Source organism: Balaenoptera ricei, chromosome 20 (assembly GCF_028023285.1).
Source record: "Balaenoptera ricei isolate mBalRic1 chromosome 20, mBalRic1.hap2, whole genome shotgun sequence".
In the NCBI taxonomy this organism is placed as follows: domain Eukaryota; kingdom Metazoa; phylum Chordata; class Mammalia; order Artiodactyla; family Balaenopteridae; genus Balaenoptera; species Balaenoptera ricei.
Window position 1 is genome coordinate 7081897 of NC_082658.1, and position 23575 is coordinate 7105471.

General features: G+C 57.7%; 1 protein-coding gene across 5 annotated transcripts; it reads right to left on the reverse strand.

Moving 5' to 3' along the window:
• Positions 1-681: 681 nt before the first annotated feature.
• HID1 (HID1 domain containing) lies at positions 682-19887 on the reverse strand. Of its 5 annotated transcripts, none has more exons than XM_059907607.1 (19): positions 19695-19887; positions 14101-14250; positions 13374-13544; positions 12645-12755; positions 11972-12078; positions 11608-11724; positions 8956-9169; positions 8698-8754; positions 7717-7857; positions 7478-7568; positions 7116-7267; positions 6933-7011; positions 5274-5438; positions 3850-4077; positions 3497-3604; positions 2886-2971; positions 2177-2268; positions 1858-2016; positions 682-1588 (listed from the first exon to the last, which is right to left on the reverse strand). In XM_059907607.1, the coding sequence occupies exons 1-19, from the start codon at positions 19758-19760 to the stop codon at positions 1525-1527; spliced, it is 2358 nt and encodes a 785-aa protein (XP_059763590.1). In that variant the 5' UTR covers positions 19761-19887; the 3' UTR covers positions 682-1524. The 5 variants fall into 5 exon arrangements, with proteins under 5 accessions (XP_059763590.1, XP_059763591.1, XP_059763589.1 ...); XM_059907608.1 differs by having other exon boundaries at positions 2886-2966; positions 3498-3604; positions 12642-12755; XM_059907606.1 differs by having other exon boundaries at positions 12642-12755.
• Positions 19888-23575: the final 3688 nt, after the last annotated feature.

Here is a 23575-nt window from a genome sequence, read left to right on the forward strand (position 1 = left end):
CTGTGTATATGGTGGGAAGGGACAGTCCTCCTGGGCGGGGCTGTGGGGCTGGGACAATCCTATTTCTGGGCCACGAGGGGTCTCAACCCTTTGTCTGGTCCTCCCCTTGTCTGATCCATGGGAGGAGGTGGGAAGAGAGGAGCCGGGGCTCTCGCATCCCCCCACCCCTCGCCAGCACACCTTCTCCCCAGGACGGAGCCCCCGGTGACTTTCTGTAGCCGCTCACCCCAGGCCTGCCGATCCTCTGAGCCATCGGGTGGGGAGGGCAGGCACTGACAGCCCATCCATCTCCCTGTGCCCAGCGCAAACAGTGAACTGTGCCCAGGGTGAGGCCCAGGGTGAGGCCCAGGGACGGCAGCCCTGGGCCCTGCAGGCCAGGCTTGTACCCCTTGCAGCTGGGTGCTGGACCCCCGGCGCTGTCTCAGTGGCTGCCTGGGGGCCGTGCAGGAGGCTGGGAGGCAGGCCCCTCGCCTCTCCTGTGTGGGCTCTTTCTCTCGGGGGGGCCACAGCCTGGGGCGTCCAACCCTCCACTCCCCCACCCAAGAAAATGACAAACGCTGGTTCCCAGGTGTGCACCGAGGGCCCTCTGGGGCCTGATTCTGGGAGGCAGAGTCCCCAGCTTCCCCGAAAACAAGAGCCATGGCCTGACCCCCTCCCCTCCAAGCACAAAGAGGCAGGGCATGGAGAGGGGGTTTTATTGTGTAAAGGGGCCGATTGTACAGAGCAAAGATTGTACTGACACAGGTGGGGTGAGGGAGACCAAGAGGCCAGAATCAGGAGGATGGGGCGTTGGTATCCTGGTCCCCCTCCCCGCAAGTCATCAGGCGGTGGGCAGGGGCAGGGAGGACTGATCAGCTGTTCCCCCGCCCCCATTACCATATAAGAGCCAGCCAGGCTATATTCATTGACCCAGAAGAATATAGCAGGAGACCCTCAACACCCCACTCCAAATCCCTAAAATGCACGAGGTCCCCTCGTCTGCCTTTCGGTGTCTGTCAGCCCCCAGCCTCCTCCACAAGCAGCCTGGTCACCCTCCTTCTTCCCGGGGTCCTGGCAGCGAGCCGGGCCTGGACCAGGTGGTTTCAGGTTAGGAGGCTTGGAAAGGCTCCCCTCACCCTGCCCAGGTGCCTCAAGGGGCCACCCAAGACTCCCTCTTGGGCAGCCCACTAGGGCACAGTGACCTGGTGGCCTCCAGGGCTGGGCAGCTCAGGAGCCAGGCGGGCACTGAGGGTCAGCACAGAAACGGGTCCCGAAGGGGAGCCAGAGTGAGGTGGGGCCCTGGTGGAGGGCTGCAGCCCTGGAGACAGAAGGTCCCTCTCAGTCCAGCCTGGAGGCAGGGGGCAGGGCCGGTCCCCACCATCCCAGCCACGAGGGGCCTCCGGGGTCTGCCACTCCGGACTCAGCCACTCAAGCCCCCAGCCCTGATCGTAGTAATTTAAAGCTCAGAATGGTGGGTCGGCGGGAACATCGGGGGACCAGGGTCCCCACCTTCCCCTGGTCCCTGCCCCTTGCAGGCTTCCATCTTCACACCCGCTGGATCTCAAACAGCTTCACGTCTGTGTCGTACCAGACAGGTGGGTCCACGTTCCTGCAGAGGGAGTGGGCTGTCACCCAGGTGCCGGGAGGCCTTGCTGGAAAGACTGGGGAGGAACGAGGCTGTCGTCCTCCCACCCTGATGTTCTCTGCCCCCTTCCCCTGGGGAAGCGGGTGCCCACCCTCCACCAGACAAGACCACCCTGGTTGACTGTCTTGACATTAACCCCACTACCCTAGTGGGGCACAGCCCCACTGAGCTGACCCTCGGGTGGATGCCAGACCCACCCAGGCCGGTAACTGCCCCACCCCCAAGGGGCCCACCTCAGATAGATGACGCCCCACATGTAGGTGCGGAACCACATGGCCGTGCCCGAGTTGGCCTGGTACTTGCGGATGAGGATGGGGTGGGGCACAGGCAGCAGCCCCACCAGGGTGCCATGTTGCAGGAACCGCAGGATCTCCGACTCGTCCGTCAGGCCCCTGCCAGGGAGAGGAGGGTCTCCAACGTGCCCACTCTGAAGGTCAAGGGGAGCAGAGAGCTCACCCTGGACCCCCGAGGCCCATGCTCCCGGCCACACCCCCGGCGCAGCCTGGGCTGGCCCCGCAGAGCCCGGCCGCCCAGCCCCGTCCCCAGCCTCACTTGTCAATGCAGATCTTCTCCACCTGGGGAACCAGCACCTGGAGCAGCCTCATGATGGTTTGCAGCGGCAGCTTCGACTTCCAGGAGAGGACCTGGGGGAGGGACGGGGGTTCCTGTGCTGGCAAAGCAGCCCCCAGAGGCTGTGGTGTGGGCTTGACCCCTGACCTGAAACCTGACCCCTGACCTGAAACTCCCCAAGGCAGAAGGCATCCCCGCTCATCACAGCAAGGGCCTGGCACAGCGCAGTGCCCGTACACAGCGACTGCTATTCATGGGAAGAGCGGGGGCCTCTCACTGAGCGTGTACTCTGTGCCAGAGAGTATCCCCTTTGATCCTCACAATGGCGTGATGAGGTAGGGACATTTATTAGCCCCGTGCAAATGCAATTAGTGGTGATCTCAGGAATCATATAACGGGGTGGGCAAGTGATTCGGGGAAGGAAGCTGGAAAGGGTGATTTACTAAGAAAGGGCTGTGGACAACTGAAGCTTAACCCTGCTGGGGAACAAACTCTGGGACGGTGTAGACAGAGGAAGCAACCAAGCCAGAGAGGCCAAGGTCATGAGACAGGACTGAGCCCTAACCTGACCCGGGCCAGTCCTTGGATTTGGACCCATTCCCATCCAAGCCTCTCCTGAGCTGTTCCCAGGGCCAGGAGCCCCGGACCCACCCCCGCACCTCGTACCCGACCTCGTCTGCCCCACCCTCACCCACTCCGACGTCGGGTTCCACTGCCCACCGGCTGATGCGCTGGACAGTCGCCGCTGCTCCCGCCACGCCTGGCTGGGCTCCTGGTCCCGGGGAAGGAATAAGAGAGAGGGGTGGGGGGAGAGGGTGCGGGGGGCAGGGGGAGGGCAGCTCCTCTTCCCAGTCCCTCCCACAGTCTGGAACCGGGAGGGCCATGAGGTCTCCCCATTGGCCCATGTTGCAGGGAGGGGGCTCACTCCCAAAGGAGGGGGTAGCCCAGCCCAGCACCTTTGCCCTGGGTCCCAGGCCCTGCCTGACCCTGCCCAGCCCAGTGACAGGTTTAGGGCCAGGAGCTGACTGAGCAGACCGGGTACAGGCTAGCCCAGCCTAGATAAGGCTGACGGATGAGGAATCTCAAGGCCAGGGGACTGAGCCCGTGACCAATAAACAAGGGAGGGGTCTGTGAAAGGCCCCCCACCCCCAGAGAGTCATCAGTGCCAATCCTGATGCCCTGGGCGCTGGGTACCTGCCCCTCTGCCGCAGAGTGCTCTGGCCCGGCCTACACCTCGGAGGCCAGGGAGAAAGGGAACGCCCAGCCTCGCCCCCCAGCCCTGCCCAGAGTCCCCCACACCTACCTCCGAGGCTGGGCTGCCCTCTGCCGAGTTCTGCTGGGGTGCAGGCTCCAGAGATCGCAAGGTGCCATCTTCTGACACCTGGGACTTCTCCGTCAGCTTCTCAATGCCTGGGGCGTGGGGTGGGGAGCGGTGAGGACTCCTGCCACAGTGCTCCTCCTAGAAAGCCTCTGCCTGGCGCCGGCCCCGAGAGTCTCCAACGTCCCCCCACTTCACAGATGCTGTGCCTGATCTCCCCACGCTCAGCCCCGAGGCCCGGTCCCCCCACCAAGCTGCCCCTCCCGGGCCCCCCGTACCTCCACCCCCACCCTTGCTGCCACTCTGCACAGCACCCTGCCCCTCGCCAGCACCGGACCTGGGGTGGCCACCAGGCTGGTCTTGAGGGTGCCCGGCTCGGCGGGGGCAGCGGGGTGGGAGCCCTCCATGGAGACGCCCTCCTGTGAGCTGGTGCGGGACAAGGCCTCGGGCGCCCTGCGGCGCCGCTGCAGCGCCTTGTGGATGGTGGGCGGGTCAGTGGGCAGGTTGGCCAGCTGGTGGAAGACGCTGCGCTTTCGGATGATGGCGTAGACCAGGTTGGAGTTGCCTGTGGGGAGGAGGCGTGTCTCGGGGAGGCCCCCTTGCCACCCCCTTCACCTGGGTGTCTTCCTGGGAGGGGGAGTTTGGAGGACAGGAGGGTGTCTACCCCAGGGGGAGGCGACAGCACAGGGCACAGAAGAGAGGGAGCCGGGCAGGGCTGGCGTCGGGCAGCATGTGTGGTCTGAGGCTACGCCGGGATGCTACCTTTCGGTAAAAGAGCTTCTGGGCTGAGCTCCGCCCCTGCCGCTCCCTAGTACCTTCCGGACCCTCTCAGCACCCAGCACTAAGGGGTAACACCTGGCAGAGCGGGGCGGGCCCAGCGTGTCAGTGTCCCACCAAGCCAGCTGTTCAATATTTTGACTGTCCCCCAAGTCAGGTCACCAGGAAGAAGGACGATATGGCGTGTGCCTGTGCTCTGTCGCCCACGCCGAACGCCCTTGGCTCCCGGGGAGATAACAGACGCTTTCCGGGCCTTCAATGCCCCATCCACCGCTCTGGTCCCTGCCTCTCACCACCCTGCTCTGCTTCCACTTCAACACATCTCACCCCAGGGCCTTTGCATATATTGTGCTCCCCCCATGTTTTTCTACCCCTCCCCACCCCCATTCATCCCTCATAGATCAGTACAGATATTAATTATTTTGGAAATAATAATAACTGCTAATCTTTAGTTCACCAGGCAAGTGCTAAGTGCTTTTTTGGGATTATTTTTACTTAATCTTCTCAATACCCTCTGAGATGCGGACTCCTGGAATTATCGTTATGACCATCTTACAGATGAAGAAACTGAGGCTCAGAGAGGTTATGTGCACACAGTCACAGAGCTAAGTGGCAAGGCCCTAACTGACACCAGGCAGCCCAGCATCTGTGACACCCAACAGAACCATGCCACTCTGCACTTCCCTCTCAACAGATTTAAGATGGCCTGTTTGTCTGGGTGACCATCTGTTTAAAGTCCCCCTCCGTGCCCTCTCCCCAGCTATGAGCTCCACGGGGCAGGGAGCACTCTGCTTTGTTCCCCAGTGAATCCCCTGCACCTGGCACAGGGTTTGGTATGCAGTAGGTGCTCAATAAATGCACGCTGGACAAACAAACAGGGGGGTGGAGGGCCATGCCCTCCTCAGATGGGGAGGTGTCCTCGCCCACTGCCCACTCTGGTTCCTGACCCCGAGGCCAGGCCAGGGGCTTGGACCGGTGCCTCACCGTCAAACTGGTACTGGATGATGTTGTTGAAGACCTCCAGGAGGAAGAAGACCAGGTGGTGGTTCTGGGCGGCAGAGAAGAGGAACCAGGTGGTGGAGAAGGCCTCCAGCAGGTGCAGCAGCTTGTTGGCGGCCATCATGGACAGGCTCTTGAGGTAGGGGGACACTGCAGGGGAGGGGTCGGCTCACTCCTGGGGCCCCCACCAACCACCCCAGCACATCCTGGGCCTGGGTGGGACACGATGCTCCTGCTCCCACACCCTCCCTGCCCCCTGCCTGTGAAGTCCCCCGAAAAGTCAGGAAGACCAAGCGCCAGAGGCTAAGGCCACACTGGCCATGCCCCCTGCAGAGCCCCAGGGCTCCACCCTGGCCCCTCCCCTGTGGACAGCCGCACCGTTTACAAAGCCACTCACACACTCCATCTCCCCCACTCCTCCCCGCATCTGAGAGGGAGGTGGACAGAGAGGAGACCATCCCCATTTTACAGATGAGGAAACTGAGGTTCAGAGAGGTCCATAAACTTGTCCAAAGTTCTCCAGTTATAAAATGATTGGGCAGGGATACAAACACAGGACCTTTAACTCTTTCTAGAACATCAAGCTGGGAATTCCTTGGCGATCCAGTGGTTAGGACTCCGAACTTCCACTGCAGGGGGCCCAGGTTCGATCCCTGGTTAGGGAACTAAGATCCCACAAGCTGCACAGTGCAGCCAAAAACTAAAAATATTATTTAAAAATTTTTTAATAGAATATCAAGCTGATATTCCACGTATAATTAGATAGAGATTTTCTGCACAGCCTGTGAAGGGGGAGTCGGAAATGCGAGGCTGCACATGGCTTGAAGTCACAGATTGATCTGTGTGCTTCCTTGCCCTGTGTCTTTCTCCCTCGGGATGAGGCAGGGTTGGTGGCTATCTTGTTCACAAATGTATTCTCGGTGAAGATTTGTGGGGTGGAGCCAGTGATGGAAGGTGAGGTTCTGGCCCCAGAACTCACGTCCAACAATGCAGCTAAAGGTCACCAAGGCCCTACAACATCCCACCCACCCTGGAGTCCAAACCGGACCACGGAGAAGTCAGCCCCTCCCATTCAGGACCTTCCTCTCCAAAAAGCAGCCACGCGGAAGTCATGCCGCCCCAGCCCTGGGCCCCCACCTTGCTGGGTCCAGCGCCCCCGTCAGCTTGAGGCCCCTCCCAGCTCGGAGGCAGCTGTCTACAGCCCTTGCTGGTGGGCAGGGCCCTCATCCAAACCTGTGCAGTCCAATACCTCAGCCGCAAGCCACATGTGGCCATTAAGTGCTAGAAACGTAGTCCTAATGGATGTGTGCTGCACGCATGAAACACACACAAGATTTGGAAGACTGGGTTCAAAAACGAATGTAGAACATCTCAATAATTTTGTATTCTGGTTACATATTGAGATGATGGTATTTTGGATACAACAGATTACATTAAATATATAATAAAATTACTGTCACCTCTCTCTTTCTTTCCTTCTTCCTTTTTAATGTGGCTACTAGAAAACTGACCAGTACATACTTGGCTGCCCTAATATTTCTATTGTACCCAGCCGGTTTGAACCAGGGAGCCAGCGGCAGGTCAGCCTGTGCCCTGGCGCCCCCTGGTGGTGAGCATGGGGAAGCAGGCTCTGGTCCCCCCTACCGTTGACGACGATGGTGAGCAGACAATCGAAGAGGGGCTGCAGCCGCTGGTGCCCGCTGGTGATGATCTTGTGGAAAACCTGTGCGGGGAGGCAGAGGAGCAGTCATGGGGTCCCTGCCACCTCCAGACTCAGCCGAGGGGACGTTACACCACACCCCCAGGTCCTGGCGGGAGCTCCCTCACCACAATGAGCAGGTCGGCGTGGGTGCCGGTGAAGACCGGGATGTCCATGGGCACGCGCACTGAGTAGGGCTTGTTCAGCCGCACCCCGAAGTTCCGTTCGCCGCTCAGAAGCAGCAGGATGAAGACGCCGATGTGCATCAGGCCCACCCGAGCTGCGGCACGTGGCATGGGAGGGGTCACCACGCTGGGTGGGGAGGGGAGGAAGGGAGCCCAGGGCAGGGACCCATCTTGGGGGTAAAGGGAGAAGCCCTTCCCGGGAGGTCGGGGCACCAGGCCTGAGCTGCTGGGAGGCAGGACAGACTGGACGAAACTGCCCCTCCGCGAGGAACCCCCCAGGGATCCTCAGCCCACCCCAGCCTTACACTGATCTGCCCGGGCATCGTTGAGGAAGTAGAGGATGGGCACCAGGATATCCAGCACGTCACTGGTCTTCAGCACAAAGAAGAGGAATTTCTGGGGGGAGGCGGAGACAGGTGGGCAGAGTCAGGGGGAGGGGCAGCTCTGCCCCGCCCTCTCCCTCTCCTGGGAGTCTCCCCAGATGCTGTCCCCATCCCTGAGGCAGACCACTGCCCGCCAGCCTGGGCCCCCGAGGCCGGCCCACCTTGTTGAAGTCGCAGAGCTTCCAGAAGAGGACCAGCAACTCCTGGTGGAACTGGATCTTCTTGGTGGAGTTGGGCAGGTAGGTCTGGAGCAGGGGGTTGGAGAGCAGCCGGGCTATGCCCTTGAGGATGAACTGGAAGTCCTGGGTGGGGGAAGGGCAGGGGCCTGTCCAGTCCGGCTCCCTACAATCCAGGCTTCCTGGCCAGGCCTCCCACAAATGCCTCCGAGCCCCCCAGGGCCTGATCCCACCTCTAGAGCCGGAGGGGCCCAGATGCCAGTGTCATCAACAGCTGTCCTGGGGGGCAGCCCCTCAGAAGCTGGGTCCAGGGCAGGTCTAGAGAGCACCCTGCCCCTCCGCCAGACCACAGGCTCCGCATCTGCTCCTAGTGACCTCCTCACATGCACACTGGACTCCTGCCCACCTGGACTCCTTGTTGACAGGTGACATCCTTCCACCCCTCCCCATCGCCCTGTGACACGTGAGGAGCATTCTGTCCTCAAAGAGCTGTCATTCACTGAGCCCCTGCTGCCTGCTGGACTGTGCTCTCAGCTAATCCTCACTACAAGGCAAGGGCACAATTACTGTCCCCATGTCATAGCTGCAGAGGTTAGAGCTCTGGGAGCACAAGAACCTCCGCCAAGGTCACAAGACACAGGAACTCAGGTCTGACTGGCCTTTCTGTCCACTGTCATTCCCCCACCAAACCTGACATCAGAGCCACCTCCTCCTGGAAGTCTTCCCGGCTACCCTCACCCAGTTGAGGCCATCAGCCCTTTTCTGAGTCTCAAGACCCTCGCAGTTCTGCCATCACTACTTCACCTGTGGTGGCCTGAGTCCACAGGGACCATGGTTCCTTCATGTAGGGGTCAGGACTCTCCCTACCCCCATCTCATCTGCATCCCCTCACACCCTGCAAGGCCACAACCTTTGTGGAGGGTGGGCATCAAGAACCCACAAGAGCAAGAGCATCGTTGGACTCACCTCCTCGCGATGGATGCGGGACAGGTAGTTCACAAACAGGTTCTCGGGCCCTGGAGGCTGCAGAGGGCAGAGCCTGAGGTGAGCAGGTGCCTTCACCCCCTGCCCCTACCCTAGGCCTAGGCAGTGTAGCAGTACCCCCTCTGACCCCAGATACCCCCACGAGGTGCCCACTGGATAGCCTTTGCCCAGCTCCGCTAGAGGGGGTGCCACCCGCCTACAGCCTGGCAGGGCTGGCTGCCCTCCCTCTCCCGTCCTTACATCAGCATCATCCATGGCTGTGCCTGTGGTGGTACCGTCCACGGTGGGGGTGGCGCCGTCATGGTCCAAGGTGACAATGAGCACCTGAGCAGCTTCCTCCACCAGGGGTTCCCGGTAGTCAGAGAAGAGCAGGTGGTTGTAGGGGATCCCGTAGCCCACAGGGTCATAGGCACACACGGTGTTGAGGAGGGAGGTGAAGAGGGGCAGGGCATGTCTGCGGCAGGAGAGGAGGGGCGGGGCTTCAGAGACACCACCCACCAGCCCAGCCCTCCATCCGCCCCCAGCCGTGGCCAGGTGGGAGGGTCAGCCAGGCCAGCCCCCCTCATTCCACAAGGGTTTCAGTGCCAGGCCCCCATCTTCGGGCCAGGGAGCAGAACCAGGAGTTCACCCCTTCCCCCGTAGGAGAGACCCCTCCTCATCCTTGCCTGCATCTGGGACCCAGGCCAGGCTGGGCCGAGGCCAGAAGGACTTTATTACCAAGAGAGGGATGGCCAGTCCTGAGGGGCTCTTTGTAGGATAGCGTGCCCACACCCCTTAGATTTTCACCCCCAGGGGTTGAAGCCTATTGTTTTTTTAAAATTAATTTTAAAATTTATTTATTATTTATTTATTTATGGCTGCGTTGGGTCTTCGTTGCTGCGCGCAGGCTTTCTCTAGTTGCGGTGAGCGGGGGCTACTCTTCGTTGCAGTGCGCGGGCTTCTCATTGTCGTGGCTTCTCTTGTTGCAGAGCACGGGCTCTAGGCGCGCAGGCTTCAGTCGTTGTGGCGCGTGGGCTCAGTAGTTGTGGCTCGAGGGCTCTAGAGCTCAGGCTCAGTAGTTGTGCCACACGGGCTTAGCTGCTCTGCGGCATGTGGGATCTTCCCGGGCCAGGGCTCAAACCCCTGTCCCTTGCATTGGCAGGCAGATTCTTAACCACTGCGCCACCAGGGAAGCCCTTTAATTATTTTTTAAAATAGTTTTTAGAGCCGTTTTAGGTTCACAGCAAAATTGAGAGGAAGGCACAGAGATTTCCCGTGTACCCTCTGCCCCGACACGTGCACAGTCTTCCCCACTATCGACATCCCCCACCAGGGTGGCACACTTGTTAAAATTGTAGACCCTACATTGACATATCATTTTCACCCAAAGTCCACAGCTTACATCAGGATTCACTCTTTTTTTTTTTTTTTTGTCCATGCCACAGCTTGTGGGATCTTAGTTCCCCGATCAGGGATCGAACCTGGGCCCTCAGCAGTGAAAGCACTGAGTCCTAACCACTGGACGGCCAGGGAAGTCCCCAGTGTTCACTCTTGACGCTGTATGACGTACAGGGTTGGGCAAATGTATAAAGGACATGCCCCTGATGTTTTTGAGGGGCAGGTACCCTTCCTTGGGGCTTCAGAGAAGGGTTGGAGGGCCCACGGGGAAGGCGGGCTTCCCCTTGGGAGGCAAAGCATGTGCCCCATCCCCCAGCTCCCAGGCCACAGAATGACTCCGTTCAGAGATTCGTAAGACATCAGAGATCAAGCTCCTCATCTTACAGATGAGGAAACTGAGACCCAAGGAGGTTAATCAAGTGGCAAAGGTGGCCATTTGCCCCATAAGGCTGGTGAGAAAGAAAACTCTGGCCAGCTTTTGACTGTGCCTGGTGGAGGGAGTCACCTGGGTTCTCGCTCCTTCTGGGAGTTGGGGGCGGGGGTGGGGGAAAGGTCAGGCAGGCAGCCAGCAAAACCTGAAGGATGAGGCCTGCCATGTGGGAATCAGAGTCTAGAAGAGGGTGAACCATGACACTGAGGGGCACTAACCCCTGAGCAGCCAGCGCAGCCCTGGGCACAGCTGGAGCTGCACAGCTGGAGCATGTGTACCTGCTCTAAATACTCAATCCAGCCATGGGACATCTCCATGGGCTCCTATGCCCCCCACTGCCCATAAGTGCCCCCATGTGGGTGGGGCTTCCCCACCCTTCAGGGTATTTATCACGCCCCCTCTCCACCCACTGAATAAACTGCACTGCTCAGGGAATTCCCTGGCGGCCCAGTGGTTAAGACTCCGTGCTTTCACTGCCGAGGGCCCGGATTCAACCCCGGGTGGGGAACTAAGATCCCGCAAGCCCCGCAGTGCGGCCAATAAAAAGAAAATAAAATAAACTGCACTGCCCAATACAAGCTACATGTAGCTGTGGAGAGCTTAAAATGTGGCTGGTCTGAAGTGAGATGTGCTGTGAATGTAAACTAAACACTTGATTTTGAAAACTTACTATGAAAAGGGAATGCAAAACATTTCAACAATTTTGTATAGTGATTACATGTTAAATGCTAATATTTCAGATATATTGGGTTAAACGGAATACATTATTAAAATTAATTTCACTTATTTCTTTTTTATTTTTAAAGGTCGCTACTAGAAATGTTTAAGTTGCATGTGTGGTTCACATTATATTTCTGCTGGATAGCAGGGCTCTAGATGGAGGACCCAGGCATGGGTCATCCAGGGCCCCCCAATGGGACATGGGACAGAGCTGGCGTAAGGTGTGACTGTTCTTATAGGTCACCACCACGAGGGGGCAGCACATCCCCTCAAATAAGACTCACAGGGCTGGCAAAGGGCCTCAGCGCTGGGCTGCCTGGAACCAAGAGGAGGAGAAATGGAAGGAAAGGCCAGGGGCCCCTCACCTGTTCTCTGTGGAACAAAAAAACTGCACCCATGGATTGACGCTGCTGCTGTCTGGAGCTGGGGGCAGGTACATGGCCTCAGAGAAGCACGTCAGCAGCAGTTTCAGCAGCTCCATCCTTGGGCAGGGAGGATAGAGGAGAGGGTTCAGTACCTGAGGACCCCAGTTCTCCTGTAGGAGGGCGCGCCCACCCTGCCCGGCCCCAGCTCAGGTCCATGAAAAGAAATGACTCCATTTTATCCCTGTGAGGCTGAAGTTGGGTCACGAGCGGGCAGGGTCTCCTTGGAAGACCCCACGCGTGGTTCCCGCTCTGAACTGTTCAGGGGGCCAGGCCTGGAGTCCAGCTACATCCTGAGCAAGCTCACCGGTTCATGTCGTGGTTGTAGTTGGGCTGGGGGGAGTGAGCAAAGCCCACACCGGCCTCCCAGATGTATTCACAGCTGTCCAGAGAGTGGATGTCCTCCGCCGAGTCCTGGGGACAGGGTCAGGGAGAGATCAGGCCAACCCAAGCCCCCCGCTATCCTTGGGGGCAAAGACCCTCATATTCTCCTAAAGACAGACCCTCAAAATGCCCCAGGTGCTAATGCACACGGGAAGAAATGAATGTTCTCAACCTCTTGAAAGCTCCTTTTCCTTCAGTCTGGTACTTGCTCAATCCAGTTTGAGACAGGGAGAGAGAGACAGGGAGAGAGCAGAACGGAATCAGGTGCCCCTGGTGGTGCGTGGGAGTGGGGGACGGAGAACAGTCAAGGTCCAGTCCATGGGTCCACGGGCAGTGAGAGGGCCAGGGCTCCCGTGTGTAAGCCCCACTTCTCCACCCACGGCCCAGGCGAAGACAATGGGCGCTTGTGCCCGACCTCCTGGATGCAGGGGGCAGGGCCGGGCACCAGCTGGCTCCCCTCCAGCCGTGCCAGCCACCACCCCTCCCCGGGACCAGGCTTCCTGGAGCAGCCCCTGCCCAAGGGAATTTCAACCGGCCCCAACCTGGGACCAGAGCCCTCCTCGGCCCAGGGGCGGGGATTGGGGGGCTCTCACCACGGTGCTCCGCCGGTGGCTCTGGACGGTGAAATCTGGGCAGAAGAGCAGGTCAGCGATGGCCAGGAGCAGGGACTCGGCCAGGGGCCGGGCGTTCTCATCATCGTCCTCTCCCTGCTTGGGACACAGCACCTATAGGCCCCCTCAGTCGTAGCTGGCTAAGGAGAGGTGGCCCCAGGACTTGGAGGGGGGATGGGAGGAGGACGGGGTCTGGGCCCAGGCAGACACTCGTGGGCAGAGGGATGGAGGAAGAGGTGGGAGAAGGAACAGGGAGTAGACCCCTAATCACCCCAAACCTCCCAAGGCAGAAGAAGTGGGACAGAGTGGGGAGCGGAGCTGGGACCAGTGAGACCTCCCCACTGACTGGGAGGGGACAGGTGAGCCCCCTAAACCCTAGAGCCTCAGCCCTGCTGGGAATCACTGCCCACCTCCCCACCCCCCTGCCAGTTGCTTGGACAGAAACCCAGGGAGGCGGTGGGGCGGCGGGGGCGGAGGGCCCAGCTGCCCTGCCCCCATCTCTGCCCAGCTGCAGAGGCCGAGACCCCCATGGGAGAGAAACCGAGGGCTCAGGGAGGAAGAGCTGGCCCCCTCCTCAGCAGCACCTGCACTGCCCCTACATCTGCCCTTCCCAAACCCCAGAAGAGGTCTGGAGGAACGTGGCCGGCCCTGAAGGGGTTCCTTCCCTGTCACCACAACTCCACCTCCCGCCCAGCCCCGGCCAGGTCCACAGACCGCTCCTCGCCCGGCCCCGGGCACTGTGGACCAGAAGAAGCCCCTCCAGTCAGGGTCCTCAAAGATGTAGGGCAGCACGCGGGTGAGAAGCCGGCTGCAGTTCAGGACAATCTGCTTCTCCTTCTCCGAATGGCAGCCGCTCTCGGCTCCCTGCACCAGCTTCTCAACAGCCTGCGAGGATGGGCAGAGAGGCACGCTGGCAGGGTGGGGAGTGGGGCCCTGGCACTTGGGGTCAGGCTGGGTACCCCAGGCTTCAGAGGGGGAGAGACAGTGGGGCCACCCTACCGGACCGCCTCTCCAGACAGGGTCAGCCAGCCCAGGAGGATGGGACGTGGGCCAGGGAGCAGCCTAGAGCATCCTGGGAGCAAGACCCAGCCCACCACTCACTGGCTGAGACCTTGCTAAGTGACCAGCCATCTGGGCCTCAGTTTCCTCATCTGTAAAATGGCGACATTGACAGTACCAACCGCACAGGTGAGCTACATGAGCTGACCTATGGAAAGTGTCACCCACAGGCAGCCCTCACAGGTGGCACTGCCACCATCACTTCCCCCAGAGCCCAGCCAGGAGGAGAAGTGGGTGAATACTTGGGACCACTCCAACCTGGGTGGAGGATTTCCTGGGTGCCTGTCCTCTTGGACCACAGGGCTGGGCCAGTTCCAGCCTCCCTGGGAGGGTGGGAAATGGCTCAGGTGGGAGTGGCAGTGAGGGGCCGGGCACCCTTCACCTTGTAGCACAGAGTGGCCAGGTTGGAGGGCGACTCCTCTCGCACTGCCCGGATCTCCGCTGCCGGCACCAGTGCAAAGACATCCTGCACCGAGGTGGCCGTGTCCGCCCAGAACTGGTCCCAAAAGGCGTCATCAGTGGCTTCCACGGGCTGTGGGGAGATGCAGTGTCCAGAGCCGCATGGTCTCTTGCCAGCAGGTCCACAGTTTGCCTACCCTGTAGCCAAGGGAGCCCCCGAAAGGGAAGCCCCCCTACTCCATCCCTGCTGGTGCCAGGAGCCTTCCCACATGGGAGACATCCTCCAGCCACCATGAGCCCCGGCTGGCACAGGCAGGCTAGGGACACTTGACACAGATGGTCAGGGGCCAGCTGGACACTGAATCCAGTAGCCAAAGCCCAGCCCAGTCCCTGAGGGACTGTGTGACCCTGAGTAACTCACCATCCCCCTCTAGCAGGCCCTCCCTACCTGGGGGCCTCCCCAGGCCACACCCCTAAGTCAAGCGCCCAGGGACCAGAGCCAGGCTGTGCCCCACCCCCTAGGAAGAAGACAAGGGGACATATGCTCATTTCCATTCACCCAGGCTGCCCCCTCGGCCCCAGCCTCCACCCTCTGCTGGTATACCCAACAGATGCCAAATCTAAAGGAGTCATCCCACGGCTCTCTGACAACACCTGCTCCTCTCAGTACCCACCACCTGTGCTGCAGTTCAGGCCACTCTTGCCAGGACCCCACCTCCAAATTCACCCCCTCAATCCCGCCTCCGTGCTGCCCCCAACATGCATTCAAAACACAGCACCAAAGGCTTTGTTCCCTCAGAGTCCAGACCTCGGCCAGAGAGTCAGCCAAGATCACACCTAAACACACATACAAGCCACACACGTGCACGTACACATACACGGACACATGTATATACACAAGTGTGCACATGCATGTGTGTGCACACACACCTGTATTTATTATCCCAACAACACAACCCTGCCATATTTTCTCTTTGCCTTTGCTCAGACTGTCCCCTCTTCCCAGCACGCCTGCCCCTTCTAACACATCCCAAAGTCCCACCGGTCCTATCAAGGTAACATGCCTTCAATACACGTATGCCTTTTAAGTTATATAGTCGGTCATATAGACAACCAATTTGAATCATGAACTCCACTTCTAGAAATCTTTCCTAAGGAAATGATCTGAGAAGTGCAGGTATGAGGATGTTTACTGAAGAGTTGATAACAGTGAAAAGTTGGAATCAACCTAAATAACCAACAATTGGGGAAATGCTTGAAAAGTTAAGGCACCCGCATACAGTGGAATATTACACAGCCATCGGAATCACGTCTTCAAAGAATATGAATGAATGGAAAATGCTCACAGTACAATGTTATGTGAAAAAGGCAAGATATAAAACTAACTATAGGATGATCACAATTTTGTGTTAAATTATACAGGAATAAAAGTCTAGAAGAAAATGACAGAATGTCAACAGCAATTATCTCATGGGGTGGTTATTTTTTTCTTTATATTTTTCTGTAAGTGCACGTATTACTATTTTTTCCTTTTGAATGTTCATCTGTTTGAGGGGCGTCCAAGACACTCTTACCCTTCTGAATAGCACTTCCTGCAAGAGATCTTCCCGGGTTGCTCCAATCAACCTAGACTTTTGCCTTCTCTGAAAGGGCTGATAATGGGGCCCTGCTACCCCACCACAAACCCGCATGCAATATGCATCAGTCTTACCATCAGAGAAAAATATGAATCTTGTTAAAAAATAATTCTGGGGGCTTCCCTGGTGGCGCAGTGGTTGAGAATCTGCCTGCCGATGCAGGGGACACGGGTTCGAGCCCTGGTCTGGGAAGATCCCACATGCTGTGGAGCAACTAGACCCGTGAGCCACAACTACTGAGCCTGCGCATCTGGAGCCTGTGCTCCGCAACAAGAGAGGCTGCGATAGTGAGAGGCCCGTGCACTGCGATGAAGAGTGGCCCCCGCTCGCCACAACTAGAGAAAGCCCTCACACAGAAACGAAGACCCAACACAGCCATAAATTAATTAATTAATTAATTAATTTAAAAAAAAAAATTCTGTTCTCTGAAGCCGCTTCTTCCAAGAAGTCTCCCAGAGCTTTGACCAGCGGGCTCCCTCCCACCTTGGAACCCCCCTCAGTCACTCATCATAGTCCCCAACAGGTCTGGGTGCGCTTGCCTGGAGGCCCCATTAGGCCATCAGCCCTTCTCCCTGACCGTGCACTTGAGGCATATGGCAGACACTCAGCCAATATTTGTTCAGCCAAAGGCTGTAATTAGTCCTAGAGAGAGATTCCTTCAGCCCCGTCACGGGGCAGAGCTGAGTGCCAGTGGGGCTGCCCAAACTCAGGCCTGGCCACAAGCCTCCCCAAGGTCCAGGTTTACCCTAGCCCACCCCCCAAACAATGCCCCCCTCTGAGGTACAGGGCAGCATGTGGCCGTGGCCTTCAGGGCAGGCCTGGCACCAGGACGTGCTCAGTCCCAGAACTGGTAGAGCGAGTTAGCTGGGGGAGAGGAACAAAGACCAAAGGAGGGTCACTGGGGCTGGGGTTTGCTGGCCCTCATGCCCTCAGTCCAGACAGCTCTCTGACACTCACTGGGATCCAGGGGAAGCACATCCCCATGTGGGTGGCCGGGGTGGGAGTGGGGAAGGAACATCCCAGAAAATGTGCAGAGCCCCCCACCATCTGGGAACACCTCTGGGAAGCCACCTTCCCCACCACCCACGTAGCCACTACCCCCTTAAAGGGGCAGACACTCATCAAGTGGAGTTGACCTCTGACCTAGTTCATCAGGTAAGTGTCACCTGGGGATTGAATTCAAAATGAGGAGAGAGCCTTAGGAGGGAACTTGGGAGGCCCCAGGGCAGCCCAGACCTGAAGCAGAGGAAAGTCCCAGCTCTGGGAGCTGGCCTTGAACTTCAGGAGTGAAGACTTTCACCTCCCCCATCCCCAACTTGGGCCTCCCCACCTGGTCCCAGCTGTGGCTCAGACACTTCAGTTTGGTGACCATTACCTGACCATACCAGGCTAACCTGATGCTACAGGTACTGCCAGGGTCACTGGAACTTTTGTTGGAAGGGGGACATGGCTTAGCCCCTGCCTCAGTTACCCCAGCTGGGCTCCACCCAACGCAAGGAAGCTTCTAAAATCCAAGCCAGTTTCTTTGCTGGAGGTGGGCAGGCCCATGCTGCCAGGGGCACTGAGCTACCCTGGTGGGAAACCAGATATTCTTAGCATAGCTTTACCAGGACCTGCTCAGGCCAAAGCCCCCGCCAGCCTGGGGGACCAGCTGCATCTTTTGAACCTCTCTGGTGGCGGGGAGAAGGGAAGGACCAGCAGTGCTCCAGCCTGCTAAGGGTGACCTGTACCGGAGGACCGTGTCACAACGGCATTCACACACACGTACATGTGCACACATGTAAACATGGACCCACCCGGTATCATCTGACCTACGGCAAACAATCTCCAAATGGGCAGGATCTAGGAGAGGGTCCCAGGTCCAGGAATGTGCCCCCTCCAGGGCCCCACCCACACCAGGAAAGGCTCTGGAAACACAGCCAAAGCTGCTGGCCCTCAGGACCAGGGTCAGGCCTAGCCCGAGGCAGGAAGAAAACAGGATGCAGCACGGGAAGGCAGGGAAGGCCGAACGGCGGCAGCTCCGGCCCGGGCCACGGGAGAAGGTGCTGGCTCGGCTTGTCTGCCGCCCAGAGCAAAAATCTGTGTTCACAGCACAACCTCTGAGGGCCTGGGACAGGTGGACACCTTGTGGACACAGCTGGCCTGAATCTCCTTGGGGACACCGAGTGACAAGGTCTGGAAACACCATCTGGGATCTGGTCCCGACTCTTGAGCTGCCCGAGCCAGGTCACTACACAGGGCAGGCGGCCTCATCCCTGAGGGTCTCTCCCTCCAAGCAGCCCAGGCCCCCTCCCACCTGCAGGGCCCAGGGCCCTCCAGAGGGAGACCCAGGCTGGCCTCTGGCTCCAGTCCTGTCCCAAGCCAACTCACTGTCCCCAACTGGGAAACGAGACAGCACCGTCTCAGTCAGCCCTGTCATGGGGCCACAGCCAGGGAAAGACGGAGGCACACTGTATTTCGGGGAGGGGACCGGAGCATGTAAGAATCTTGTCCACGCACATCCTTTGGGACGTGGCCGAGCTGGCCCTGCAGGCCTGACAAAGGACCCTGGCTGCTGAGGCTACAGCCCATATCTCGTTCCTCCCACAAGGTGTTCCCTCCCCAGGTAGGTAAACATGGAGGCCTCCCTCCCTTCCTCTCCCTATGGCCCCGCACTGAGAGGCTGGCCCACCTGCCACCCTCAGATCTAGAAGCCCCATGCCAAGAAAGCCAAGCGCCAGAAATAACCAGGAGCCATGGGGGAAGTGGCGAGAAGCAAGGCCTGGTTTCTATCAAACGCCTCTCAGCTGGGGCTGGACTCTCCAGAGGCCGCGGGTGTTTGCCGGGCTCCTGACCTTTCTCTTGTGAGATCGAGAGAGTGTGGGACCAGAGGTCTGGAGCTGTGACCAGCTGGCTGTGGGGAAATGGCTCCTCTGAACCCACTCTAATTGCCTAGAGCCAGAGAGAGCCCTGGGGGTGGGGGTAGGAGGAAAGTCCTAGATGGCAGCAGGTCCTGACCCCCTTGAAAGCGGGGTATCTGAGGAGTGAGCGCTGGGCATCTCTGTGGCCAGAGCAGCCTGGCTCAAAGAGTGAGGAGAGAGGGGTGGGCAAGGAAGAAGCCTTGCTGGGGCCAGGTCCTTGTGCTGGGGGCAAGGAGGTGGCCTCTGTGCCACTTGTGGACTCAGGGGAGTGTGCAAGCATGGCCTAGGGTGAAAGATACCCTCAGGTATCAAGGGCAGCCTGGACGGTTCTTAGCCCTGACCCAGAGAACAGAGGGTACCTGCAAACACAGACAACCCCACCGCTAGGCCTCAAAGGGGGAGCCCCCTGGAGCAGTGGTCCCCAGCTGGGAACCTGGATTCCATAGACCCGGGAACAGGTCCCCTTGCCAGGTTGCAGCGGTGCCCGCCACTCTGCGTGTTCCCAGCAAGACCTGGGCCTTCCCTGGCCGTGGGCATCGACCTGGGCCCAGCGAGGCCGCTGCCGCTGCCGCGCACCAGCTGTTTCGCGGATCCGGGAGGGCGCCGGCCGGCTTTGTTTGCATTGAGTCAGCCGGGTCTGTGCCTCCGGGACACGCGGGCACCGAGGGGCAGGGAGGAGAGCAGGGAGGTGTTTTTTGGGGGGTAGGAGGCTGGAGATGCGAGGCTGGAGGGGCTTGGGGGGGTGGACAGAGGGGCGGACAGCGGCGACGCCAGCTTGGAGAGTACGCACACGTCAGCCTAAGGTGGCAGCAGCAGCTGCGGGAAAAGGGATGTTCCCGGGAGAGAAGGCTGGGGGTGGGGGCTAAGGGATGGAGCCCTGGGATACAGGCCAAGGGGTCTCGCTCCGGCCCTGGCCTCAGCGTCACCCTCCTGGCCATCTGGTCCCCCTATCTCCCGGCAAGCCAAGTTCTTGCAGTCCCCCAGCCCTGCCCAGCCCCCAGCCCGGCAGGTGGGTGGGGAAGCCGGGGCCCCGAGCGCACCTGCGTCTTGGTGGTGAGCTGGATCACCGCCTTTCGGAAGTTCAGCTTGGAGTCGGCCGACCCCATATCGCTGGAGCCCGCTCCGGCCCGGCCCTGGCCCCGACTCCCGCCCGGGCCCCGGCTCGGTATCCAGCTCCAGCTCCGCGGGCCCAGCTGCTCTCGCAGGAGCGGACCGGCGCACCCCGCCCGCTCGCCCGGCGTCGACCCCGCCCCCTCCTGGCTCCTCCTCTCCGGGCTCCGCCCCCCGCACCTGCCGCTCCCCGCACCGCCCGTTCCCGGCTCCCGGGGTCTGCCCCTCGGATCCACTGCTGCCCCACTCCCCGGGTCCTTCCCGGCCGGACCGGTTGCCTCTGCGCGCTTTCTCCTGCGTGGCAGCGTTATCCCCCCTCGGTCTCTCCCATTTCCACCCAGCCCCCAGGGCCCGCAACCCTCCCAGCCTCCCGTCCCCTGCCCCCATCCTCACCACTGGTCCCCACGCCATCACTGGGCCCACACTTTCAAAGCCAGCCCTCTCCAGTTTCTTCCTTGTCAGTCCCTGTACTCGCATTCTGAGGATCCTCTCTTTTAGTTCCCCTTTTTCTGACCTGTCAAACCCACATGTCCAGACGGCCCCGCTGTTATTGCAGTCACAAGCCCTCAGCCTTCCGTTCTGTGGAAGAGAAGCCCTGATTCAGTGCCCCTGCTCCAAGAAAGCAGCTCTGCGGTCTAATGAGAGCGAGAGGTCCCTCCGAGTCCCACAACTCCCTTCTGGCCACCTGCCTTCCCTGAGAATCCTTTTAGGTTCATCCATTTCAACAAATAGGTTGAGGGACTAGTATTTACCAACACTGTGTCAGGGGCGGGGGCAGAGGGGGCTTAAGTAACAGGGTCTGCCCTTTAAGAGCAATTAGCTAGGGAGAGAAACAAGGAACGAATTAGCCATGGTTCAGCCCAGTGAGGCTTTGATAGAGGCAAATTAATAATAATAATAATAGTGACAACAGCATCTCCTACATAACAAAAACTTACCTCTGAGATAGGTATTATACCCATTTTACACTAGGGGAAACTGAGGCTCAAAGCAGTTAAGTTGTCCAAAGTCATATAACTGGTAAGGAACAAAGCCAAAAAAGCAGATTCAACTCTGGCCCCAAAAGAGGCTGCATTTTTTCAATAATATCGTCTTGCATGGTGTGTCTGGAAGCTTCTAGAAATCCTAGCTTCTTCAAAAGGAGGTGACATTTAGTTTAAACTGGAACTCCATGAGTAAAAAATGAAGGGTGCACCGTCTAGGCACAAAGGCAGGGTAGGACAGGTGTGGAGGTAGGGAGGAGGGAGACGGGGATGTTACCATGTCACTGAATGAGCAGACTGGACAGGATAGCTCTGTCCTTGCTCCAGAGGTGGGTTTTCCCTGCCCTGGATGAAATCTTGGACAGGCTCCATGGCTTTTCTAATCACTTCAAGATAGCAAATGAATAGTACCTTTATGTGGCGTTAAAAAAAAAAAAATCAAGTCCACCCTACAAATCACCCAGCCCCAGTCCAGGCCAGAGTGACATTAAAAACTCTGAATCTTATTCATTAGGGAGATGCAAATTGAAACTACAATACAATAACTATTACATACCTATTAGAATAGGTTAAAAACCAAAACAAAACCTGAGGATACAAATACTGGTGAGGATGGGGAGCATTTATATTTTCTTATAAAGTTAAATATAGGGACTTCCCAGGCAGTCCAGTGGTTACGACTCCACCTTTCAAATGCAGGGGGCATGGGTTCGATCCCCGGTCGGGGAACTAAGATCCCACATGCTGTGCGGCCAAAAATAAAAATAAAAATAAAGTTAAATATACAATTACTATACAACCCAATAATCCCACTTTTGGTTATCTCCCCAGGAGAAATGAAAACATATATCCACACAAAAAGCCTGCGTAATGCATATAACAATTTCATTCATAATCACCAAAACCTGGAAACAACCCAAATGTCCATCATCTGGTGAAACAACAGATTGTGGTTCATGCATACAATGGGACTAGTACTCAGGAATAAAAAGAAACAAACTACTGGTACAGGCAGCAACAATGTGGATGAATCTCAAAAGTGCTGTGTCAGACACAGAAGGCAACATACTGTGTTATATCATTTATACGATATTCTGGAAAAGGCAAAATATAGGGACAGAGAACAGATCAGTGGTTGCTGTGGGCTGGAGCAGGATGAGGGGACTGACCGTTGAAAGGGTATGAGGAGACTTTTTGGAGTGATGAAAACATTCTCTGGTTTGATTGTGGTGGTGGTTCCATGACTGTATATGTTTGTCAAATTCATAAACTATACACCTAAAAGGGATGAATTTTACTGTATGTAAATTACACTTCAATAAAAAATACAAACACCAAGAGCAGGTGCTCACCGGCCATTCCAAGGGATTCATTGTGAACGCTTTGGTCTTGCCCGTTGTTCTGAGCCATTCCTGTGGTTTGCAACCAGGAACTCCAGGTGGCACCGAGATATTATTGGTCACCCATGGACAAGTGGACAGATTAGCCAAATTGAGTTTAATCAAGGGGTGATTTAGGGAATTCCCTGGTGTCCAGTGGTTAGGACTCTGTGCTTCCACTGCAGGGGCATGGGTTCGATCCCTGGTCGGGGAACTGAGATCCCATATGTTGTGTGGTGCAGCCAATAAATAAATAAATAATTTTCAAGGGTGTCCCTCGAGAAAGAGGAGGAAGCTGCATGGCCATTTGGTACCCAGCATGGGAATAATACATATAGTCACTTCTACAATACTCTATTGGTAAAGCAATCACAAGCCCTCCAGATTCAAGGGGAGGGGACCCACCTCCCCACGGAAGACGTGTCAAAGAAGTTGGCGCCATGTTTGAAACTGCCACATTGTGGGCAATTCTATCCTCCACACTTCCTCCTCCCAAGCCCAATCCATCTCTCTCCTAACGTTTGTCTTTTTTCTTTTTTTTTTTAATAAATTTATTTGATTTATTTATTTTTTATTTTTGGTTGCGTTGGGTCTTCGTTGCTGCATGCGGGCTTCTCATTGCAGTGGCTTCTCTTGTTGCAGAGCACGGGCTCTAGGCTCACGGGCTCAGTACTTGTGACGCACAGGCTCAGTTGCTCCGCGGCATGTGGGATCTTCCCGGCCCAGGGCTCGAACTCATGTCGCCTGCATTGGCAGGCGGATTCTTAACCACTGCGCCACCAGGGAAGCCCCTAACGTTTGTCTTTAAGTCTTCTCATCTCAGTAAATGGCATCTCCCAGGTTCTCAAACGAGAAATCCAGTGTCAGCCTGATGCTTCTCCTCTTGTCAACCCCTCCTCCAGTCCATCACCAAGACCCGATGATGTCATCCCCCAGACGTATATATTATAAGTCCTACCTCCCTCATCTCTGCCGCCCCCACCTTTGCCAGGGCTCCCACCATCTCCTGTCTACCACAACCACCACTCCTGCCTCCCTTAATCTACTCTCTGCAGAACAGCCTGAGGAATTGTAAACTGCAGCTCACAACGCTCCCCCACTGAAAACACCTGGGAGCCCACTGTTAGGGTCAATTCTCTCTGGGTCCCACTGTGACCTCCAAGGCCCTGCATGATCTGGGCCCTGCTCCCCCTCCCCCGAACCCCCAGGTTCCACCCACACTGGTCTTCCTTTATTTCCTCAGACCCTCTAAGCTCTTTCTTCCCGGGATCTCTGTACAAGTTGTTCCTTCTGACTGAGACATCCCTCCTCCCACTCTTCACGCAGCTGTCCCCTTCTCATGCTTTAGGGTCCTATCTTAAAAGTCTCTTTCCCTGAGAGATTTCCCATCCCCAGCTGTTGTTAGTTCATCCTTCAGTGTGTTTCCTAAAACTTTCACCACCATCTTAA